General features: G+C 38.6%; 1 protein-coding gene across 1 annotated transcript; it reads left to right on the top strand.

Annotated features, from left to right (window-relative positions):
• The first annotated feature begins 40 nt into the window (after positions 1 to 40).
• PLAA (phospholipase A2 activating protein) lies at positions 41 to 20,317 on the top strand. The gene is made up of 14 exons (XM_087741380.1): positions 41 to 345; positions 2,297 to 2,490; positions 4,272 to 4,372; positions 4,465 to 4,585; positions 4,914 to 5,081; positions 6,124 to 6,259; positions 7,154 to 7,323; positions 8,449 to 8,606; positions 9,551 to 9,770; positions 10,861 to 10,929; positions 12,507 to 12,569; positions 13,410 to 13,511; positions 16,359 to 16,523; positions 18,038 to 20,317. The coding sequence occupies exons 1-14, from the start codon at positions 62 to 64 to the stop codon at positions 18,601 to 18,603; spliced, it is 2,517 nt and encodes an 838-aa protein (XP_087597506.1). The 5' UTR covers positions 41 to 61; the 3' UTR covers positions 18,604 to 20,317.
• Positions 20,318 to 23,216: the final 2,899 nt, after the last annotated feature.

Genomic DNA, 23,216 nt, shown 5'->3' with positions numbered 1-23,216 from the left:
TGCCTCGCGACGGAAGTGTGGTCGTCCTGCCCCTGTTCTGGAGCGCGGTGCCTGCCGGGACATGGAGTCTCGCTGCGGCTGGACGGCGTGCCCTGTGACACCTCTTCCGGCGCGGCGCTTGGCGGTTTCCGGTAGCGGCGGCGGCCGCGGCGGGGAGGATAGTTGCTGTGTCAGGACGGCTCGGCGGCCTCTCGCCATGGCGGGCGAGGGCGGCGCGTACCGGCTTCGCTGCTCCCTGATGGGGCACGGGCAGGACGTGCGGGGCCTGACCCGCGGCCTCTTCCCCCAGGGCGGTTTCGTGTCCGTCTCCCGGGACCGAACTGCGCGGCTCTGGGCTCCTGACGGGTGAGTGCCGGGCCGCGGCAGAGCTGCCGGCGCTGGGCGGGCCTGGGCGGCCGCTCCGCGTTGCGCTTGTGGAAGGGTGCGGAGCTGCAGCCGCTGGGGGTGCCCCGCCGGGTTGGTCCCCGCCGCCGTGTTCTCTCTTGGAACTCGCGGCTGAGCCGGCGGGGGCCTGGGGCGGTGCCGGGCTTGTGGCCGGCGGGGGGAGTCTCTTCGCTGGAGGCGTTGTGATGAGTTTGCGAATGGCTAAGGTATTACCGCTTGCATGCCTGCCGTTGGGGAAGGTTGTATTTGCTCAAACAGTTAACTGCATGTCGATATTTTTAGCGTGCTTTGCAGACACTAATAGTGTCTATAAATATGGGTGTCTTTTTTCCAGGTGGTATTAATGTTATTTCCACCTCTTGGTATTCAGTACCAAAGTACAATGCTGCATTTTGACAGTAAAGCCATATGCTTTGAATATTTTTTAAAAACTCTTTTCTCGCCCTTGCTGAGCAGAGTTCTTTGAACACAAAATGGAATATAAACCAAAAACTGCACAGAAAAGAAATACACAAAGACATTAGAAAAGGAAAAAAACCCAACATTATTTTCTCTGATGTTTGTGTTGTATGGGGTTGTCTCCTACTGGATTTGTCTTGCTGAATTCACTCAGTGAATTTTTCAGCATATCATTATGACCAGAAGAGGTACTGCTAAGTGATGTGAATAGGAGATGATGGAGATGTAAGGTATTGCAGGAGGCCACAGGACATATTTCCTCACCTGTCTATACTTTCAAATTGTGAACCACATTCTGAAGTTGCCAGGCATGGATATTCTTTCCACTGGCTTCCAGTGAAACAGATAATTGGCAAATTTGCCTGAATGCTCACATGCGTGTTTAAGCTGATCTCTGTAGCTCTGCAGCTGAGATGGAGGAAGACTAATCTCATTAAGTGTGTCTTATTAAGTCTCTCATCACAAGGGAAAGAACTTGTTAAATGGCATAGAAATTTATTGCAGGAAAGGAAGTCTAATTCTAACCTATAATTTTTGAGGGCTGGTGAGGAACACATTGGTAACTTATGCAGAGCCATAGCATTGCTAATGATTATCTCTCTCTGCTTTGAAGACTCTGGGATTACAGTAGGCAGGGTTCAGTGGGTAAGCAAACTCCTGTATGTTATTTTTGTTATTTAAATTTTGCAGGAAGGTATGTTACCTTCATTTGTTCTCTGTACCTTCAGCAGAGAAGACGTTTTAGAATTTAGAAGAGCATCATGATTTCCCTACATATACCAAGCTTTCCAAGCATTAGAGTATGAAGGATGACAGTGTGATATGATATGGGTTTTTTGAGGGGAAAAAACCCCAAACCCAAACACCACCACAATGCACACATTTATTCTGCAGGGATAAGTAGCTTTTTCCAGTTAGTGCTATAACTATTGAGGCTGGATCATGATGAAGAAATAAGGGTGCTGCTTGAATCAGTTGTAATGTATTTAACTATTAAACCTCTACAGTGCTCCTAATTAAGAACCAGTGAGTAGATCTGGCAGGCAGTATACTTTATTTGCTTATGTGCTCCATTATTTTAGGGTGTACTGGGTACCTATTTGAGTCTTGAGACAGCAAAAGATTTCATAAAGGCAAACTGCAGCTACTTCTGATCAAATTGAGCACAGTGTTTGCCAACGAGCAGGTGAAAACAAAACTAAGTCCTTCCAGGCCTGCCATTACTGAAAAATTAGTGGAAAGCTTTAAGTATTTCTTACTGGGTTGGAATGCTGGGATATAATTTTTCTCTTAAGTTTCTCATTCTTTCTAGGAAATCCATAGTATTTATTCAGTACAATGCAAGCATAGTTATTAGTTCAAGAATTGGAGTATAAAACACGTGTTGTAATTCAGTACCTCAAATAAGTACTGTTTCTGTCATGACTCTGAACTGATTATCCTATATGTTCAGTCCTAACAGGGGTTTTACTGAAATGCACTGTATGAGTGGCCACTCAAATTTTGTATCTTGTGTGTGCATCATACCTCCAAGTGACCTCTATCCTCGTGGGCTGATTGCAACTGGTGGCAATGATCATAATATTTGCATTTTCACAGTTGACAACCCAGCTCCTCTTTATGTCCTTAAGGGTCATAAGAACACAGGTATGTAGTAATTTTATTTTGGCGTTTGTTGCATAAAAGTTAATGTGATTTGTTATAGAGGAAATTAAGTTGAAGTTATAAAACTCAAGTTTGATTTCTTTGGTATTTAATGTAGAAAATTCTTAATTATGGCCTCTGCAAGTAGGATTTTATAGTCTCAATTCATGCAGTGACTTCATTGCACAGCATTCCAAGTTTACACTGATGAATGGTTGAGCTTTTACTGTGTATGTGAACACATGGCAATTTACAGAATAATTACCCTTTTTCCAAGAGTTGCATTTTTAAGAAGCAATTAATTTAGTTCTCCATGTATTAAGCTTAATTTTTATATCAAAGTCGATAGCAGTAGAAAAAGTGAGCTTCCTAAGTAAACAAACTCACTGCCTATTTTGTTACCTGGATGGGGAATCTAATATTAATTGGTGCTTTAAATACATAGTGAAGACTAAAAGCTCACTGCAGAAATTTCACCTCTCTTTGGTCAGGTCAGTGCAACATGTGACATGTTAAACCAACTTTGTGTACCTTTTCTTGAGCTATATAATAAAAGATTCAGCAATTTTCTTATTAGCATACGAAGTTTGTCTTTTCATGAGCTGATTTAGTATTTAACAGACCTTTGAACAGTCTAATTGTTTAATTATAGGGTGTCAAAAATAAACATTTCAAGTCTTGGAGGCTTTGGGGCTTTCTTTAAACTGTGTTAAAGAATATTTGTGGAGCCCAGTTTGAAAATACTCTGAACTGCTAAGCAGTACCAAAACTTTATTTTTGTATTAAAACCTCTTGGCTTTCTATGAGAAAGAAAGAAGATAATGTCATTGTATAAGGAGGCATGGAGTAGCTTACATACTTCATCAGAAACCTGGGATGGATGAGTAGTTAAAATAACATGTGACATGCTCCCTCCAGAGAGGTAAAAAGGAATGAGGTGTTCTAGGCAAGTTATAGATTCCTCTACAAAAAGGTATTTGTAGCCATTTTTACAGTAATGTAAAACATGAAGAAAAGTAAAATTACATTAATTGTAAAGTCTGTTTTAAAGTGGAGAAAAAGTAGGACAGGACAAGTGACAGGGTAGAATACTGTCCAGTTGCCACTGTCGAGTCACAGGAGCAAGAAACATAAGGCCATACTTTGCTTTTATGAATGATTAGATGAACAGGGTATTCTCTGTTTATGACTTAGCTCTTTCTATAAACTTACTAGTATAACTGTATTAGCACCATGTGTCTTCAGTTTTATTACCTGTGTATTACTGGAGCATTTGCAGATTAACATTTTGCTAAATCTTTAAATGTTACCACAATTTCTTGGTGGTAGTATTATTTTGCCTTCCAAGAAGATGAGCTAAGTACTTTTGGTAAGAAATATTGCTTCTTGAGGATGTACATTAATACATGTTGATGAAATCTTGGCTTTCTCTGTAATCTTAAAACTAAACCTTTGCATTAATTCTGTGTCTTGACTAGTTATCTAACCTGCTTGTCAACATATTCTAGTCTAAGGAGACAAGATCTGGTACTAAGAGAAATTTAAAAATATGAATGTCGAAAAGATGTGAAAGTTTTGTAATCTAAGGTGAAGAGATTTTTAAGCAGCTCCTTTCTAGGTTGCAGTGCAACTACAGTTCTACTTAATTCTTCCTCAAACTCCTCAACACTAAATATGCTCCTAATACGAAGTAAATCTCCTTAAATACATCTCTCTAAATTGCTGGCATAAGATTGGTGGGAATGCAGGAAACTTGTCAGTGCTGATTTGAATGTTCATTCCAGTTTGCAGCCTTTCATCTGGGAAATTTGGCACATTATTAAGTGGATCATGGGACATGACAGCCAAGGTCTGGTTGAATGACAGATGTATGATGACATTACAGGTATGAAGTTCCTCTACATGAATATAAAATAGGTACTCCGAATTTGATTCTGACAAGTCTAACTATTGTTTGTTTTTTTTTTTTTTTTGCAGGGTCACACAGCTGCAATATGGGCAGTGAAAATACTGCCTGAACAGGGATTAATGTTGACTGGTTCAGCTGACAAAACTATTAAACTGTGGAAGGCAGGCAGATGTGAAAGAACATTCACTGGTAAATGTTGCTGCAGTTGGTAATTTCATCAGGGTCATTGCTCTTTTAAAAATAAAAAAAAAAATTAAAACCCTACAAAACCATAGATAAACTGAACAGGTTTTAGGCAGGATTTCTTAAGTTTCTCAAGTTGTATGCCCAGAAATCACATCACTTTTAAAAGAATTAGATTTTTTTCAGAAAGTAATGAGCAATGAACTGCTTTTTTTTAAACTGCTCCCATAATGAAGATTGATTGCCAGGATTTAGATGTGAGCTAAATAGAAATGGTATATTGCTGCTAATGGAAAGAAAAGCTGCATTAAAAGTTTTCCTTTCTTTTATAAAGGACATGAAGATTGTGTGAGAGGTTTAGCTATTCTCAGTGAAATGGAATTCCTTTCCTGTGCTAATGATGCTAGTGTTCGAAGATGGCAGATCTCTGGCAAGTGTCTGCAGGTGTATTATGGACATACAAATTATATATACAGCATCTCTGTCTTCCCTCAATGTAAAGGTAAGATGATTTTTCTGACTATTACCCAAAATTCTTCCAAAATGAAATTATAAAGTAGGCATTCTGTAGTTCTGTGGAGCTGCCACAACTAAAGAACTCAGATAGCATTTAATTTACTTCTTTCCTTTAGCATAAATAATTTTAAAAAATACCATGATTGACTCCAAATCACACCTCTGGCAGTAGGTGAGATGAAAGGTCCTGAGTTAGGCCTAATTGTAAGGCTTAAGTGAAACTTTAGCGAAACAATAGGCAAAACTATCATCTAGATTGCCACCTGTATTTCAGCACCACTGCGGAGTACTGAAATGGGTAACACATGGCTTACCAGTTTGAGGTGATGTAAATTTAGATACTTCCACAGAAAGTTTTCAAAGTATATTATAAATCATTTAGGTTAAGAATTTTATGTGCAGGGCTTAATTGCATTTGTTTTCAGAGCTAGAGGTTCAGAGGTTCAGAACTAACTGTTGCAGACAGTTGCAGTAGAAACTCCAAGTCAGTGACCTTTGTGTGGATTATGGGACACTTGTGCATTTGTTCAGCAGGTAAAGTGCATGTATACTAGTGGCTGTCATAAACCTGTTATGCCTTAAAATTCCTCATGGAGGAGTTTGTAGACTTTTGAGTGCTTTATACATGTTTCCTGAAAAAGCAGACCTACCTTGCAAAAAATCTGAATTTAAAACAAATGTGAAACTATGCAAGTATAGTGTAAGATAAAACAGTGATAGTTACAAAATTGTTCAAAGTTCTTTGTTTAAACTCTTGGAAGGAGGAAAGAATCTTTTGTTTGTCTTGAGCATAATTTCATTCCCTGTCTGGCTGCTTAGTCTGTAATTTATGCACTGCATTTTTTTTTGAGAAGACAACTATGTGGTGCCTTTCTTTTAGCTCTCTTCTTGCAATTGAGAGAAGTATTAAATTGTAGAAAGGTTCTTTTACTGTTCTAATTTTTAGATACCCAGTTGCAGAATAGCATCTAGTATCACAGTACACTAAAAATATGCTTTAAAAGTTTTTATATTTTTTTTCTTTTCAGATTTTGTAACTACTGGAGAGGATAGATCTCTTAGAATCTGGAAACAAGGGGAATGTGCTCAAACAATCAGACTCCCAGCTCAGTCTGTATGGTGCTGCTGTGTGTTAGACAATGGTGACATCGTAGTTGGTGCAAGGTATCCAGGTTTTACTCTCAGTGTATTTTTAGATCTAAATCTGCAAACCCTTGATGAAATTGCAAGCATCACTTTAGATATCAGTTTCATCTATATTTAAAAATACAGCCATCAAAGTGTCTATGGGGATTTAAACACGTGAAGTATACTTCATCCAAAAAGTCATTCATTTGTTATGTGGATCACAAAGGTAGAGTGAGTTCTTTGAGAATGTAAACCATGAATAGACTGAAAATGGACTTACAAGTACTGTATAAAGAACCCTTTTGATAGGCATATCCTGTGGGAATAAATGAGATAGTGTTTTGCTTTGACGAGATGCAGCTGTGCCCTTTGGGCTTGTTACAAACAGGTTCACAGGAATGCAGCTGTGGCCTTGAGGCTTGTTACAAACAAGTTTGTGAAACTTAGAGGCAGAAAAATAAGGATGAGATTGGATACATCCCTGAAAGAGGAATTCACATGCACCAGCTTGAAGAACCAATAAGTAACGCTGAAGAGACACGTGGATGCAAGACAGTAGCCAGTGAAATGGGTTTTGCTTGCTCGTGAACGCTAGATCATATTATAAAAGGGATAGATTGTAAAAATAAAGTGTCGTCGTCATTTTCGCTTGTCTTCGCTTGCCTTCGCCTAAACTCATATGTGGAGTCCGTGTTTAATTGCCACGGTATCCTACCTTGATTTTAAAATTATACTACAGATAGGATTACCTGCTGAAATCCTTCTCTGGGTGTTTTTAGCATCAGAGCGAATTCCTTTCATAAAAATAATTGGGAGGGGTTGTTAGAAATAACGATGGTTTCTCATGACATAGAAATCACCATTAGAATGTATGTAATCATTTTGACATTCAAAATAGTATTTCTGTTTGAATGTTTTCTCTCCATTCAGTGATGGAATTATAAGAGTGTTTACAGAGTCTTTGGAACGTACAGCAAGTGCCGAGGAGATTCAGGCTTTTGAAAATGAGCTTTCTCAAGCATCCATTGACCCTAAAACTGGTGATTTAGGAGATATTAATGCTGATGACCTTCCTGGAAGAGAACATCTTAAGGATCCTGGTAAGTTATTGTACTTTTGTGATGTTAGAGATGCCTCCAAATCTTGGTTTGAGATACTGAAACTCTCCATAGTTTCTAAAATTAAGGCTTTGATCACTTACAATAGAGTTGCTGAAGAAAACAGCTTAATTTTCCTCTACTATCCTTTCATTGATTCTTTTGGAGGCAAGACTCTAGTTTAAATATATAAGTGTTTTTGTAGACTAAAATGGTAAAAAATATTTGTTATGAGATAATTTAGAAGAAGGTGGAATTCAGGATGCTGCAGCATGTTCAGGATGTTTTGGATCTGTTATGCCAGCTGTGCCAATAGTATACGAGACAGTTACGTAGTGTGCAAAAGGACTACTGAATGTGGAGTTTTCTTCCTAAAAGAAAAGTAGATGCAAATTTTCTGCTTTAGCTTTCCGCTTGAAAAATAGTTTGTCTTGACTCAGTTTACACTTTCCAGGTACTCGGGAGATTACTGAGAATACAGTGGAAACAGTGGTAGTTAATCATAGAATCATAGAATCATTAAGGTTGGAAAAGACCCTTAAGGTCATTGAATCCAACCGTTAAATTTACTCATAAATAGACAAATTACTCATAAATAGACAAATTACTCATAAATAGACAAATTACTCATAAATAGACAAATTACTCATAAATAGACAAATTACTCATAAATAGACAAATTACTCATAAATAGACAAATTACTCATAAATAGACAAATACTTTTTCCCAAGGTGAAGTAACCAGTGACCTCAGCCCTTGGCTCTGATCAGCAAGTGGCATAAATCTTACAGTCGTATGAAGCTTCCCATCTTGTTAGACCATGGGAGAATATCACCCTTGATTGCCATCTCCCTGGGAAAATGGTAAACTTTTGAAATACTTAAGGATTGCTTTTGCAACTTAGTCCAGTGACAGATACCATTACTCTAATAGTAGAATGCTGTTGTCAAGATTTCTGCTATTCTTGTTGCAACATGTAGTATCTAGTTACTTTCTGTGCTGTGAGTTTAAATGTGGGTGAACTATGTTTTCATCTTTAAATTGAGCGCTATTTGAAGACTTCTTTCTCTCCTAAAGTAAATTGTATTCTTGAATTTGTTCAAACTCTTAAACACTCCTGTCTACAGGAACAAGAGATGGACAGACACGGCTTATTAAAGATAATGGGAAAGTAGAAGCATATCAGTGGAGTGTCAGTGAAGGAAGATGGATAAAGATTGGTGATGTTGTTGGTTCTTCTGGAGCCACGCAACAAACATCTGGAAAGGTTTTATTTGAAGGAAAGGTATATGCAAACTTTAATTAGTTTTATTCGTTCCTAAGTAAAATGCTTAATTTTCCATTAAAAATTTATTCCAGTCTTTGCTTAGATAAAATATAATTTAGAAAGTAGATATTTGTTGGTACTTCTTTGTTGTCTTTGATCTATTAAAACTCCGAGGTAGAAGTATAAGTAAGTACTACTTGCTTTATGATTTTTGAAACACATTTTGTAAAATGAGTAAGCCAATGGAGACAAATTATTTTGGAGAATTGTAAACTATTAGTAGAGAAGTGATCAAGTTCTCTAGTATTTATTGCTAATACCTTGAAAAGTTAGTTTTAACCTCCTTTCCAAAGGAGGTGAACTGTACAATATATAATGCAAGGCTTACCTAAAATATTAGGTACCAGACTTTCTGTACCCCTTTTCTGTAGTAACTTTTGAACCTAAAGACAGATAAGCTGAAAAATGTTTCCTTTACTGAAATACACATAGAAAAGTCTGTGTCTAGTGCCACCACAGAAGAAATGCCTTTGACATACTAATTTTCTCTCTCGCATGGTTTACAGAAACCTTAGGAATTTGTTGTTTTCTAGTATTAGAAGTGTGCTTTTAAGACAAGTTTTTTGAGGCATCTGACTGCCCTATAGCTTTGCAGGCAGCCAGAGCTGTCCATGAGAGTTACCTGATGTGTCTGTTATTTTGTAATATATCTGCGCACACATTATCATGATATGTGTTGTTCTAGCCCGCTCTTCTTGAGACAGAGAATTCTGGCACAGGACATGCCTTAAGTATTTTTTACTTGCAGCCTGTGTAGGAGAGTGTTATTGATACAATCTGCAAGTAGCAGTATTCAAGTTTTTAGGCTTAGCCCTGGGCCATTATTAGTCTGCATTTGATACATCTTTATGTAAAAAGTGCTGACAAACTTCTAATTGTTTTTATTTTTATTCTGCTTAAAGGAGTATGACTATGTTTTCACTATTGATGTAAATGAAAGTGGGCCTTCCTTCAAACTGCCGTATAACATCACTGATGATCCTTGGCTGACTGCATACAACTTCCTGCAAAAGAATGATCTGAATCCTATGTTTCTGGATCAGGTGGCCAAGTTTATTATGGACAACACTAAGGGGCAAACACTGTTGAGTACAAGTGCTCAATTTTCAGATCCATTTACAGGTAAAAATTTTAAACTTAAATGATGACATCAGTCACTCCTCCCAGTTTTGCGTCATCAGCAAACTCGCTGGCGGTGCACTCTGACCCATCTTCCAGATCATTAATGAAGATGTTGAACAGGACTGGATACAGTACTGACCCCTGGGGTACACCACCAGTGACTGGCCTCCAACTAGATATTGTGCCACTGATCACCACCCTCTGGGCCTGGCTGTGCAGCTCCTTTTCAATCCACCTCACTGTCTGCTCAGGCAGACTTCAGTGTCATAGCTCCTGCACTTCTTGTACAGGACTTTCATGTCCTCAAATGAAGAGGGCAAGGCACAGATACATCTGACAAGAAAAATATGAAAACTCGACAAACTTGTGAAGTATTTGTCAGAACAAATCTTCAACAAAATTTTAATCAAGCCAGATGTATTTTTCAGTCTAGTCTTTTTTTCCAGTGGAAGAAAACTCTGCTTTTCATATTAGTCCAAGAAGTGGCCAGGTGCTGTTAATACAATTAATAAAATACAAAAATTTAGCTAGAGAATGAACTGAAACTAGGTGAAATACATAAATGACCCTTTTTCAGGCAGGAAATGGAACTAGAACAAGTTAATTATTCATAAGCTGAACCGTGTTAATCAATGACGTCTTGCTTATCACATTTACAAAATAAACCAGTCTTATTTCAACTGATTTCACAAAGGTCAAGTTAGGAGTAAAATGTCATCAAAATAATTGAGCTAAATCTTTTTCTTGCAATGAACTAGAAGCGAGAATACAGGCTGTTAATCAGGTTCAGATGTAACTCAGAGCCGCAGTCATCTGAACTTACGCACATACTTTTGATCTGGCTGTGTCCAAATGTGTAATGCATATGCTCAGAAAACAAATTTCTGACCCTCAAATAATTAGGAAGAATTTGTTCAGCATCAGGAGACTTCTGTGTGGATAGGATCAGATTTCTTACAATGCCACAAGAAACAATAAGACGTATTTGATATTTGGCTTTATTTTTGAGCTGCTTCTGTCTGAAAAGCATTGAAATTTAAAAACATCAAGCTGTGTACAGTAGTCATTGCTTTTCTTATGGTTTTACTAGGTGCTGGACGTTATGTTCCAGGCTCTTCCTCTGGATCAAGTACAATACCTGCGGCAGATCCATTTACTGGTAATGTGAAATTTATAATCTGTCTTGCTAGCATTTAAGATGTGTATTTTATTGTGTTCAGTTGCATTCAGTGTTTGGCTCCAGAACACTGTTTTTTGCAGTTCTGCATTTGGGGCAGTAGTGTGGGACAGACTGCTAAAGTGGACTCTGCCACTGTCAAAGCATGTCCAGATCTGTTCAGTAGAGAAGAGCCCTCTGCTCTCTGGTCTGCCTCTTGTCACTGTCCTCTACAGCAGAGGAGTAGGTCTTAACCTCATGTTTTGTCAAACTCTCATAGGCATGGCCAACATGGGAATGGGTATATTCATTGAAATAGTTTTCTTTTTTCCTTATTATTCCTTTTTTCTTATTACATGACTTTTGTTGGTGCCTTCTGCCCTAAATTTCAGATTCTAACCCTCCCTGGTATAGCTAGTTTAAAGTCCTCCTCTCTAGTTTAGCAAGCCTGTTTGCAAAGACATTCCAGCCCTGATTTGTCAGTCTTATCCCATCCTTGATCGGTAGCTCTTGCTCCTCAGAGAGGGTCCTGTAGTCAATAGATGCCAAAGTCCTGCTTGCAAAACCAGCCATGCAGTGAGTTGCTGACCCACTTGATGAGTCTGTTTCTACTCAAGTGTGTTTGCTTTGCTGGCAGCATCAAAGAAACACCACCTGGGCCCTTCACCCTTGCTGCCAGAGGCCTCTAATCACTCTTGATACTCTCCAGGACTTCCTTGGCAGTATCACTGATGCCAATATGGAAGAGTAACAGGGTAGTAGTCTGAAGGCCAGGCAAGCTGTGGCAGTTTCTCTGCAGCATCCTGGCCTCCAGCAGACACAAACCTCCCAAGATACTGTGTCATGTCAGTAGATGGGTGCCTCCATACCTTGCAGGAGGAAGCCTCCCATTACTGCTGCTTGCCTTTCGCCTTTTTGCAGGCCCGAGGTGCAGTCTCAGCTGGCTCTGATGCATCTCCTGTTGGGTGTTTGTCCTCACCACTGCCAGGGCACTGTTCCTGTTCCACAGTTGCAGATCTCCAGGTGGAGCAGAAGCCTTTGCTGTTGCCAAAAGCCACAGCCTTCAGCCTTCCCTATCTTGAGAGTCTTTCTCAGTTCCTATTCTGCTGTCTCCAGCTATGTCTCCTCCCTTGCTTTGGTGGCTCTGGCTGTGGTATCTGCAGATGCCAAGACACTGCAGTTCCTTCATCTGAGGCCTCAGTGTGACAGAGTCCACTTCCCATAGGAGAGGCCACTGCTGCCCCCAGGCACAGAGAGAGACCAGGCGCGGGCAGCGTTGTCCTCCCCCTGGAGCTTGTCATGGATAAGGTATCTGCTGTGCTGAGGGCCTTTGCGCCAGTGGGTGCCGGAGACCATGCCAGAATGTCTCCCAGCTGTGGGTCACTTAGCTTGCCAATGCCATCATCACCACCAGCACCACCCTCATGCATCTGCATAGATTTAATCCTTAAATTTCACGAAGTGTTGAAGACTTCTTAATTCCTTTAGTGCAAAATAACACCTTTAATAGTGATGTTTGAAAGTTAGTAACTAAATACAGGTATACATTAGTGTTTAAAAAGCCTAATGTCTCCAATCAGGTGCTGGTCGCTATGTTCCTGGTTCAGCATCAAATGCAGTGGGTGGGGTTGATCCATATACAGGTAAGACATGATGCCTGCCAACAAAAAGCATTGCTGATCTTTTGCTTCAGTTTTTCCTTTGACAAGGATTCTATATTGATGCAAATTTACACTTGATTAAAAATAATGAGCTGATTGAAGCTGCTTATACTCTGGAAATTATTCAGAAAATAGGGATAACAGAGCCTTCCTTTACACACAGGAATCATGCACAGAAACTTTAAGATATACGATAGTAATCTGTTTTTCAGAGGATTTTTGTTTTACTAGTAGTTGTGTTGTTGATCAAAGAAACTGGTAGAGGTACTTAATGGAAATTAGAGTATCAGCCACTAATTCACCTATAATTCTAGGAAATCATTATAGATCATAGATTAAAGCTTTTCATTACTCTTTCTAAAGAGATTTCAGGCTACTATTGCATGTGACTTAACTTGTTCATATCTGCAAATCTTCCAATATATAAAAACTTTGCATATTCATTATGAAAATAATCAAAAGATAAGATTGCAGGGGCAGAAGGCATCTTTGTTCTAAAATGACCCTTGCCATTTTCATGTCTTAACGTTCCTATGAATGACTATCTATTTAGGTCATGTAATTCAGAAATCACAGTTGATAATTTACAGTTGTATAGTGCATTTTACATTGGGGAGAACAGTTTGTGAAGGTATTACTTTTAAGCTTTAACCCTTGAATATAAAAATAACATAAGGAATGAAGCTATTTGCATAATTATTCAATTTTTTTTTTAAGATATTTTTCTGAGTAATGTCCAGCAGGAGGGACTTACTAATAGAATATTGTTCTGTGTCAGACACTTTGGTACATTGTTGAACTTCTCATATTTCTTTTGTGTAGGAATGGGTGCCTACCAATCAGCTGCAGCAAAAGTTGAAAATATTTATTTTCCGAAGAAGGATGCTGTCACCTTTGACCAGGCCAATCCTACACAGATACTGGGTCAGTGTTTTAATTTCAAGGATGGTTTTATTTTTCATCTGTCTGAAGTAACTTCACTTTTGATCTTTTCAAAAAGCTAAGTGATTGTCCATAGCTTCCCTACTATTTCTTGGTTTTGACCTTTTAAAATTGCATTCATCACTTTAATGATGCATGTATTTGAAGGCTTATGAGTATGAGTAAATTTCACAAGAACTCTTATCTAATATGGGATATCCATTTTTTTTCCCCTTGGCTTGTGTCTACTGTTGTTCAGCATCTTTTTAATCAAGCTGGTACATTTGAATACCGTACTTTTTTTCACCTAGCTGCTGGGTATGTAGCTCATGTGCAATCCCTTTCTGATTTTGCTCATGAAAGTTTTAGTTCATCAGATAGCCATACAGTATAATCTATGAAGTTTTAAAGTAAGGCACTCTGCAATGTCGTGGGTTGTAATAGTCACTTCTATATTTGAGCAGAAGTCTCTGCATAACAGAAAAAGAAAACAGTGTACAATATTTAGTAATTATACCCATTTTTGGTAAATGTTATTATTGGCTTGTTATTGCCTTTCTTTTCCCATGTTTTCTACTCTCTTCTATATTTTTCTGTAAACGTTCCAAAGAATCTCTACCCTATTTGTCACTGATTTATTTCAGTATGTTTTCGTAGAATGCCTTAGTACATTTATGGGTTTTGTAAAACTAGTTTATATTCACAATGTACCTGCCTTGAAGATCTCAAAAATAAAATTCTCTCACTTCCTTCCCTCCCCTTTTTATACAGAGCTTAAAAATATTGTAGTCTTCTGACAAGAAAACTTAAAATGAGAGATTCTACTTTTCAGAAAAAGCATACCTTCACATTTATTCAGCTTCTTGAAGAGAAGAGGCCTTATAGTCATGGAATCACAGAATGGTTTGGGTTGGAAGGGACCTTTTGAAGGTCATCTCATCCAAACCCCCTGCCATGGGCAGGGAGATCTTGGTGAAAGCCCCATCCAACCTGACCTCAAACACTTCCAGGGATGGGACATCCACAACTTCTCTGAGCAACCTATTCCAGTGTCTCTTTTGGTTTAAAACCAATGCCCCTTGTTCTGTCAATACAGGCCCTGGTAAAAAATCTCCCTCCATCTTTCTTACGAGCCCCCTTTACATATTGAAAAGCCTCAATAAGGTCTCCCCGGAGGCGTCTCTTCTCCGGGCTGAATAACCCCAGCTCTCTCAGCCTTTCCTCATAGGAGAGGTTTTCTAGTCTCTGATCATTTTTGTGGCCCTCCTGTGGACCCATTCCAACAGGTCCATTTATTTCTTGTGCTGGGGACCCCAGAGCTGGATACAGTACTCCCGGTGGGGTCTCATGAGAGTGAACAATTACCTCCCTCGACCTGCTGGCCACACTTGTTTTTCATGCAGCCCAGGATACAGTCAGCTTTCTGGGTTGCAAGCGCATATTACCGGCTCGTGTCCAGTTTTTAATCCACCAGTATTCCCAAGTCCTCTGCAGGGCTGCTCTCAATCCCTTCATCACCCAGTCTGTACCAATACTGGGGATTGCCTCGACCCAGGGGCAGGACCCCTTGCACTTGGCCTTCTTGAACTTCATGAAGTTTGCATGGTTCCACTTCTCAAGCCTGTCAAGATCTCTCTGGGGCCTTCTGTCTGCAGTATTGCTCTTCTACATATTGTTCAGGTTTCATTTGCTGTTTAAAAATATCAGTCAGAATCTTCAGTCAGCCTCATCCTGTTTCCCTGAATTTTCTTGCGCTCTGCTATTTGTTCAGGGAGAAGATAAAGGATTCACAAACTAGAAATTTTTTTTCTGGAGGTTGTCACTAGTGAATAGATTTAGCCTCCTCTTAGTTTTGCACAGATTTTACGGTAAAATTTTGTCCAGAACTTACTGAGAGAGAGAACAGCAAGACTGGCTGACTTTCATTCTGCTATGTTACAGCAAAGTAGAGACTTTTACTTAGTCTTAAAAACATACTTCGTCAGTTTATTTTTGTCCAGTATTCTTGAAGGATAACTGTACTAGCCACAGTTTTAGTGGCTTGTTTGGTTTTTGAAGCTTAGAATCTGATAACTAGGTTTACTGAGTTTCCTGCAGTTTTGTAACAGTGCATGGTTAAATACACTTGCAAATATTATGACTGGACTGCGATAGATTTAATAGCTGTATGTTTTTTTTCATAAGAGGCCCACAGTTGATTTTTGTGCATACTGTAAAACTCATAAGGGTGTACTGATGCAATGCTGCCTGCTTGTGTGCTTATTGACGTGGCCCTCATCAATTCTGGAAGAACTATGATTGACAGGTGCTTAATGCTAGATCCATTTTAAGCAAAATGCTGTACATGAAAATAATTTTTCCAATACTTTGATTTTTCAGTCATATTGAAATTTTAATATAGGACGTGGTGCAATCATATTTTCCTTATAACACTTAAATAATAAAAATACAAAAACTGTGATCACACTAAGAACATACAGTTTCTTTATTGTTTTTACTACCTAGTAATAGAAAAGACCAAAAAAGGAATCATGTTTCAGTTATGAAAACTAATGGTCTTGTGATCCTTTCCTGCATTTTTGTTTGCATGTAGGCTAAGATGTGAATTCTGAATCACTGTGTTGCAGTATTAGAGGGAGACTTAATAGTAGCAATCATTGTGATGATTAGAAACTTAAAATTAGAAAGATGATGAAACTAGGAAAATTAATGTTTAAAAATTTGAAACCTCCTAAAACAATTACAATAGTTGTAACTTGTTTGTAAAGTGTTTTTGTAGTATTTCATTCAAGATCTGGATTTGTGAAGTTCTGATGTTGGAAAGCCATGCCTCTTCTGTTGGTCTTACAGGCAAATTAAAGGAACTTAATGGCAGTGCAACTGAAGAACATAAGCTTACAGAAGATGACTTGATAATCCTAGAAAAGTTATTGTCTGCAACATGCAACACCTCTGCAGAAACACCTACAGCACAGCAACTCCAGACTTTATGGAGAGCAGTTAACTGGCCAGAAGGTAGACGCAATTATTTTTTGTACCATTATCTCACCAATACTTCACCATGAGCCAGAAGTCTTGTTATGCTGGCTGTTACACAGTCTGTCCCAAAGAGTTTATAACCCAAGTAGAAATCAGAATATGATAAACAGATGCTAATAGCACTCATCAGTGGCAGGGGCAGTGGCCTGAATTGCAAAATTGGGAATCGGTTGTCAGGTTTTGTTGTTGGCACAACAATAGAGGAGAAACTTGATATAAACATCAGTCATGGTTATTTCATTAGCAGAAGCATCCTCAAGAGCTTTGAGGCTTGTTTGGAAATAGAGCAAAGAAGTGTGAGGTTGAAGTCCTAAGTTGTTATCAAATGAGAGATGAAATTATGGAGCTAAATTATTAAAAAAAATCTCAAAAGTAGCTCCTGTGTAATATGGTAGAAGTTACTGAAGCTAGGTTGCGTGGTTAGAACTGCGTTAGTGAAATAACATTCTGAATGAATGCAAGTGGAGGTGATACAATTTCATTTGATAATGTATCATTGTCAGCACTGATGGATTGGAAAGGCTGGTTTGGTTGTTACTGTACATTCTGGAAAAATGGATACATTGCATATACCGATATCTAAATGTGCAGTTAAAATGAACTGCTTTCTTGAAGTTGCAGTTAAAGATTTATTAACAGGAAGAATATTTTGGTATTAAAAATTCATACTTGTTATATAACATCACTTAATCAAACTATGCTTTGCACAGCTGGGAGCTGGTGATGGCTAGTGTCTTCATACCTTTCAGACTCTGTATTGTACAAAGTGTTAATTCTCAAGATTCTGTGTATCTGCAGGAAAAACTGCTCAATAAGTAGCTAAGCCGGTTTAGCTTTGATTTAGTTATAAGCGTGAGGTACTGATAGTAGACCCAAGGAGACAGATACATTTGACATTTGGTAAAGTAGGGGGGAACTACTGAACAAACTCTTGAGTTCAGTTTCCTTACAATGATTTCCAGCTGATCAGTTGAGGACAGCTTTTTTTTTTTCTTTGCAAATTATGTCTGAGAGTTGAAGGTAGTCTAAAATTTTTTTCTCATTTTTCTTTCTGTAAGCAGTTTTGTAGCTATACTAAACTGTAAGGTATGTAATGAGGACAAAGGGAGATGCTGCCTGTGTAGGGGTGTTCAGTCACTGGGAAGCTTTCAGAGGCCTTTTTTGGATTAGTTACACTTTGTGCTTGGCTTCAGTGTTAGCAATTAGAGCTTTTAGGAAAGATTTTAAGATTTTTTGCAAAGCACTGTGTTTATCCTAAACGAAGGAGCATGTTTTTCGTGATTAATTGAAGTGTTACTAGAATGGGTTTGTCAATACTTGTCTTTATGAATTTCAAGCAACTTGTGCTTTACCTAAATCTCTTCCTGCATGAAACTGTTACTGTTTCCAAAGCTAGGGGTTCAGGAATGTCCGTATCTGGAAGAAACTCACCAGCACATTTGCACATAATGCAATATTAACACTAAAATATTTTTTGTTTTGTTTCTTAGATATTGTCTTTCCAGCCCTAGACATTCTTAGATTGTCTCTCAGGCATCCCACTGTGAATGACAACTTCTGCAGTGAAAAGGATCACGTACAATTTATCGTCCTTCTCCTTAAATTTCTGAACCCTAAAGGAAAGCAAGCAAACCAGCTGTTGGCACTTAGAGCTCTTTCCAATTGTTTTGTCAGCCAGGCAGGCCAGAAGCTCATGATGGAACGGAGAGATGAAATAATGACACAAGCAATAGAAACAAAATCAGGCAATAATAAGAACATCCACATTGCGCTTGCCACACTGACGTTGAACTATGCTGTATGCTTACATAAAGTCAACAACATTGAGGGCAAAGCTCAATGTTTATCAGTAATCAGCACAGTTATGGAAGTTGTTCAAGATTGTGAAGCCATTTTTAGACTGCTTGTGGCTCTTGGGACGCTAATCAGTGATGATACAAATGCTGTGCAATTAGCTAAGTCTCTTGGAGTTGACTCTCAAATAAAAAAGTATGCCTCTGTATCAGAACCGGCTAAAGTAAAGGAATGCTGTAGGTTTGTTCTTAATCTGCTATAATTGTTTGTTTTTCTTAGCACTTGGGAGAGACAGTGTATGCAGAAAAAAAAAAAAGACGCTTTTGTTCATATTTTGTGACAGACTATGAGAAAATACTGTGGATTAATTACACTTGATTTGTTGCAAGACACAGAGCAAATAAAACTTTTTACACTGTTTGTCATTTGACTGCTTTTCTGAAGTCTAGCGCGCAGGATCTTCAGAGGAAGTCCTTCTGATGTAGCTCAGATCAGAACAGATCACCAAGAAGTCAAACCATCTCAGTACTTAAAGGTCACCTAGGTGGAAACTTAGGAAATGGCAGTGATTCAGTAACTGTCAACTCCAACACCCACCCCAACGGCACAGTGAGTGTTTCTTGACTGTGCTTTTTGTCAGCAGAGAAGGTGCCCTGAGAACTGTTAAGGTCAATGGGGTTTCTCACAAGCCTATTGGTTAATGGTAATCCTGGTCAAATATCCTGGTAAGGAAATGGCATGTACCTAATTTTCCGTCAGCTTTTTTCTATTTCCTTTTAGAAACCTAGCTGTTTTATGGCTCCTTATGTTTTTAACCTAGAACTGTGTGACTTTTTGAGGGGTAGAATCTTTAACTGACATATAGATGTCATGCTTCACTGGTAAGTGAGTATGTTGTAGCTTGTAAAATGGCTTGAACTTCTATAAAAGCTTTTACATGACTTTTAATGACAGGAATACTCCACCAGTTGATAGCAAGTATCTTACTGTAAAGTATGTTGTAAAATATTAGATGATTTAAAAAAAAAAAAAGGTATCCTGAAGAGTGGGAGAGAAATTTAGGTGCAGAGAACAGATTGAGCAGCAGAAACTGGAAGAGGCTTCCTAGAGGTGGTCGATGCCCCAACCTGTCAGTGTTTAAGAGGCCATTTGGACAATGCTGTTAACAATTTGCTTTAACTTTTGCTAAGCCCTGAAGTGGTCAGGCAGTTGACTAGATATCATTGTAGGTCCTTACAACTGAAATATTCTATTCTGAACTGTACAAATGTAAAGTCAAGTTTTACGAAGTAGCTTTAAGATAATAACTGTGGTAACTGTAAAAAGGGAAAACAATACTTTACAGCTATTCCAGCAGATCCAAGATGTTCAGCTCAAAAGGGGAATGTTATTTCCTACTAGTCCTGCAGATGTTACACGTTGGTCTAGAATTAAGATGAAGTCAAGATGGTCAATGTTCAAGTTAGATTTTTCATTAGACTAATAGAATGGAAAACATGAAAAAAATGGGCATCACATGATACCTGTCTGCCTCACCTGTGCCAGGTGTGAAGGATCTTGTGACCAAGAGCTCTGACTTTTTTTGCTCAGTTTACCTGAACTGTCTGAATTACTGCATTACCTCCAGCAAACCTTGCGTCTCAGATCCTTAGTTGCACACTTGTACTGTTAAACTTCTGATGAATTTCCAGATATGTATCCTCACAAACAGTCTTGATCATGGCCTCAGTCACAGGTTTTCTCATTTGGTCCATTGCAGGTTCATGTATAAGGCAGTCCAAGTGATTATTCGGTATTCACAGTGCTTAACAATGGATCATCCCCTTCCTGGGAAAACATCGAAGAAGTTACCTTTAGGAAACATGTCTGTGAAATAATGTGCCTGTCTGTTGAATTTTGGTTGCCTACTATACTGTTCTTGAAGCTTTAGCTTTTTAATGTTGTACTCTTTAACTCTGTTTGTACATGTGCTATTTTAAGAAATCTATACTCATCTAACATTTTGGTTTTGTTATTGTGGGATTGCTCTGTTACAGATTACCTCTTTATGTGAAACTTGTCATGAACTTCCCAGACCAAAAATTAATGTTTATATTAATAAACATACTCTGGCAACTCCAAGAAATGGTATATTAAGAGATACTACAAAATTCACTTAAATTTGCAGGGAAGTGATGGGGCATAGCAAAAAATCCTTCATCTGGGGACGTCAGTGCTACATGTTAGGCAAGATATACAAAGCAGGCCAGGAATATGTGGATAGAAGGACAGCTGCTGCTACAGGGTACTGTGATACCTGAGCGTTCCATGAGGTAGCATTGTCTGAGGGAACAGAGGGAGTGCAGGACGTTGGATCCCATCCCCACAGGAATTGTCCTTGGAGTGTCTGTCTCCACAGAGACATGCGGTGGCAGCATAGGCAATGGAGGTAACGTGCAAAGGAGGTAACGGGGGGAAAAAAAAAGTTACAACACAGAGCAAGATCTTACAGTCTGTTGTAAGATCTTACAACGAGGGTTTTGGGTTTTTTAATTGACACAGAAACATGTTGGCATTCTTATGCTTTCATGCATTTGTACAGTAGCTTTCAGTGACGATTCTCGCAAGCTAGCAACACAGAGTGAGTGCAAAAAAGGGAGAAATTCACATCTCTTACAAAGCTGTGGATGTTTTTTTCTGTAAAAATATGTTTGTGAGATTTCAAGGGCCCCTTGATGAGAAATGGTGTCTTCTGCTAAGAATTCAAAGCTTCCCGGTGGATGATATAATTCTGTTTGCATCTTTTTCGAAGCTACAATGGAAGCTCTTAGAAAGAACAGCAAACAGCATGTCGTAGCACTTCACAGTGAACCTTTGTTGTTAGGCCTGCCTTGGGTTTTAGGAAGTGGGAGTACCTGGGATCTACTTAGGCCAGATCTCAGCATACAATATAGAATGCCTTACTAGGGAACTGAATGAGGAATCAAAACTGACTTAGGTCAGCACCAACTGCTGTATGTGCCAAGACAAATGGTGACTATAGTCACATAGCCTGGGATACATGAATCACAAGATTTCTGTAATGATTATTATTATGATGCACCTTGCTCTCATCAGGGCCTAATCTTGTCTGAGATGTCCGAGTAAGACATGTAAGTAAACATGGCTGAGTAAGACATGTTCAGGTTGCAGACAGAAATAGACTAACTTCAGTCTGCAAACCTATTTCATTAAAAAGCACTATATATTGAACTATACATTCATGAATTGTTGAATGCAGTCACTTCTCTATAATGTAATATGCTAAAGTTACCTACTATAGAAGAGTAGTACCATAGATCAGTTCTAAAAGACGTAACTGTAAATGCTTTAGGAAATGTTGTAACCTGCTGGTTCCAATCGTGTGAAGTTTTTTGTTTAAAAATATTTAGTTAAACTGTCTTAGCTGAATTTGATCCATTACTGTATGCTGTGATCGCTTTCCTTTTTTATTCTCCCTCTCTTTAAACTATCAACAAATCCAAAGTCTAGGAACAGTGGACATTTCCCACCTTTTCAAAATGTGTAGTGAATAGACTGATATTAAATGTTCAGCAACAAGATGCCATACGTGACTGTTGAAAACCTAGAGAAGTATCTGGGCATTTTCAGATTTCCTGTTCTTCCAATGGATTTTTGATGTTTATTGACCATAGAGATTGACCTTTCCATTTTGGTAAGAATTTTTTTTTTTTCTAGACTTTCCAATTGCAAAGATGAATTTGCAAATGTGGACCAAGTCACTGTTGATCTGTATCAAACACATGGAAAAAAGAAGTGTTAAGTATGAGCTACCCCTTTTTGAAAGTAAATTTTAAGCCTGACTGTGACCACATAAATGCCAATATTGTTAGAAATCGTTTTATCAACACATCCAGTTAGCTTCTGTACTCTGTGTGAATAGATGCTGCATTCATTGAAAACATAGTCCACACAAATAAAGGTGCAGGTTTTGTACAAAAATAACAGCTCAGGCAGTTATTAGGTATTTGATTATTCCTAATTCATCTTTAACACTTGTCCTTTTTGCATGCGTAAGCATATACTGCTTAACCTTTTATTTTCCGTATAGTTGCTCAAGGGATCTCATTTTCATGTCAAACTTGTACACCCCTCATCAACATTTCCTAATTACATTACCTCTGACACCTTCAGAGTACACTAAGGCTGTCATTTTGTGATGATAAATATTAAGATCTATTCCCACCCATCCAGGTAATCTAACAACACAGACTAACCAGGATCAACTCTGACCCTGTGAATGCACATTATCTGACTCTGCAAGGACTCATGCTTACTGAACAAAGAACAGATGACACTTAATAAATTCTTCCAACCCTTTTGAAAACACAATGTCAAGCACTGTATTACCTGTATTGGTTTATTTCTTTTTATCATCTGGCCGCAATGCTTTTGATCACCGCTAGCTTTGTACAACTTGCATTTGGTGGACCTTGACCTAAATGGGGCAGTAGCACCAATGCTGTTTGAAGATCCAACACAACATGGAATGTATCAAACTGGAAGCAATGTGTTTGAATCTGGGAAAAAACAGACCTGGAAGAAAAACAAATGGACACTCTGGTGCATTAAATAAAGAAGGAAATTGTTGCACATCTCTGCACAGAAAAGGAGGTTCTGAATACAAATTCTTTCTGTGTCATGATGGACATTTGTCTACCCCGGTCTTTATGTCAAGTTAACTATCCTCTTTAACTGGCATTTCCCTCTATGGCCAATCTTGGGGCTGGTGGCTGAAGGCTGACCATTCTCTTACTGAATTGCACAGAGTGGTCATCTGCCTTCAGTGGGCTTCTCTGCCATGATTCCCACTTGTTTGCATCCCATGAAAAATTG

Source organism: Nipponia nippon, unplaced genomic scaffold, assembly GCF_047370975.1.
Source record: "Nipponia nippon isolate SJK-2023a ecotype South Korea unplaced genomic scaffold, ASM4737097v1 scaffold_8, whole genome shotgun sequence".
Taxonomy (NCBI): domain Eukaryota; kingdom Metazoa; phylum Chordata; class Aves; order Pelecaniformes; family Threskiornithidae; genus Nipponia; species Nipponia nippon.
Note: the sequence above shows the minus strand (reverse complement) of the source record. Positions and strands in the feature narration are given on the sequence as shown.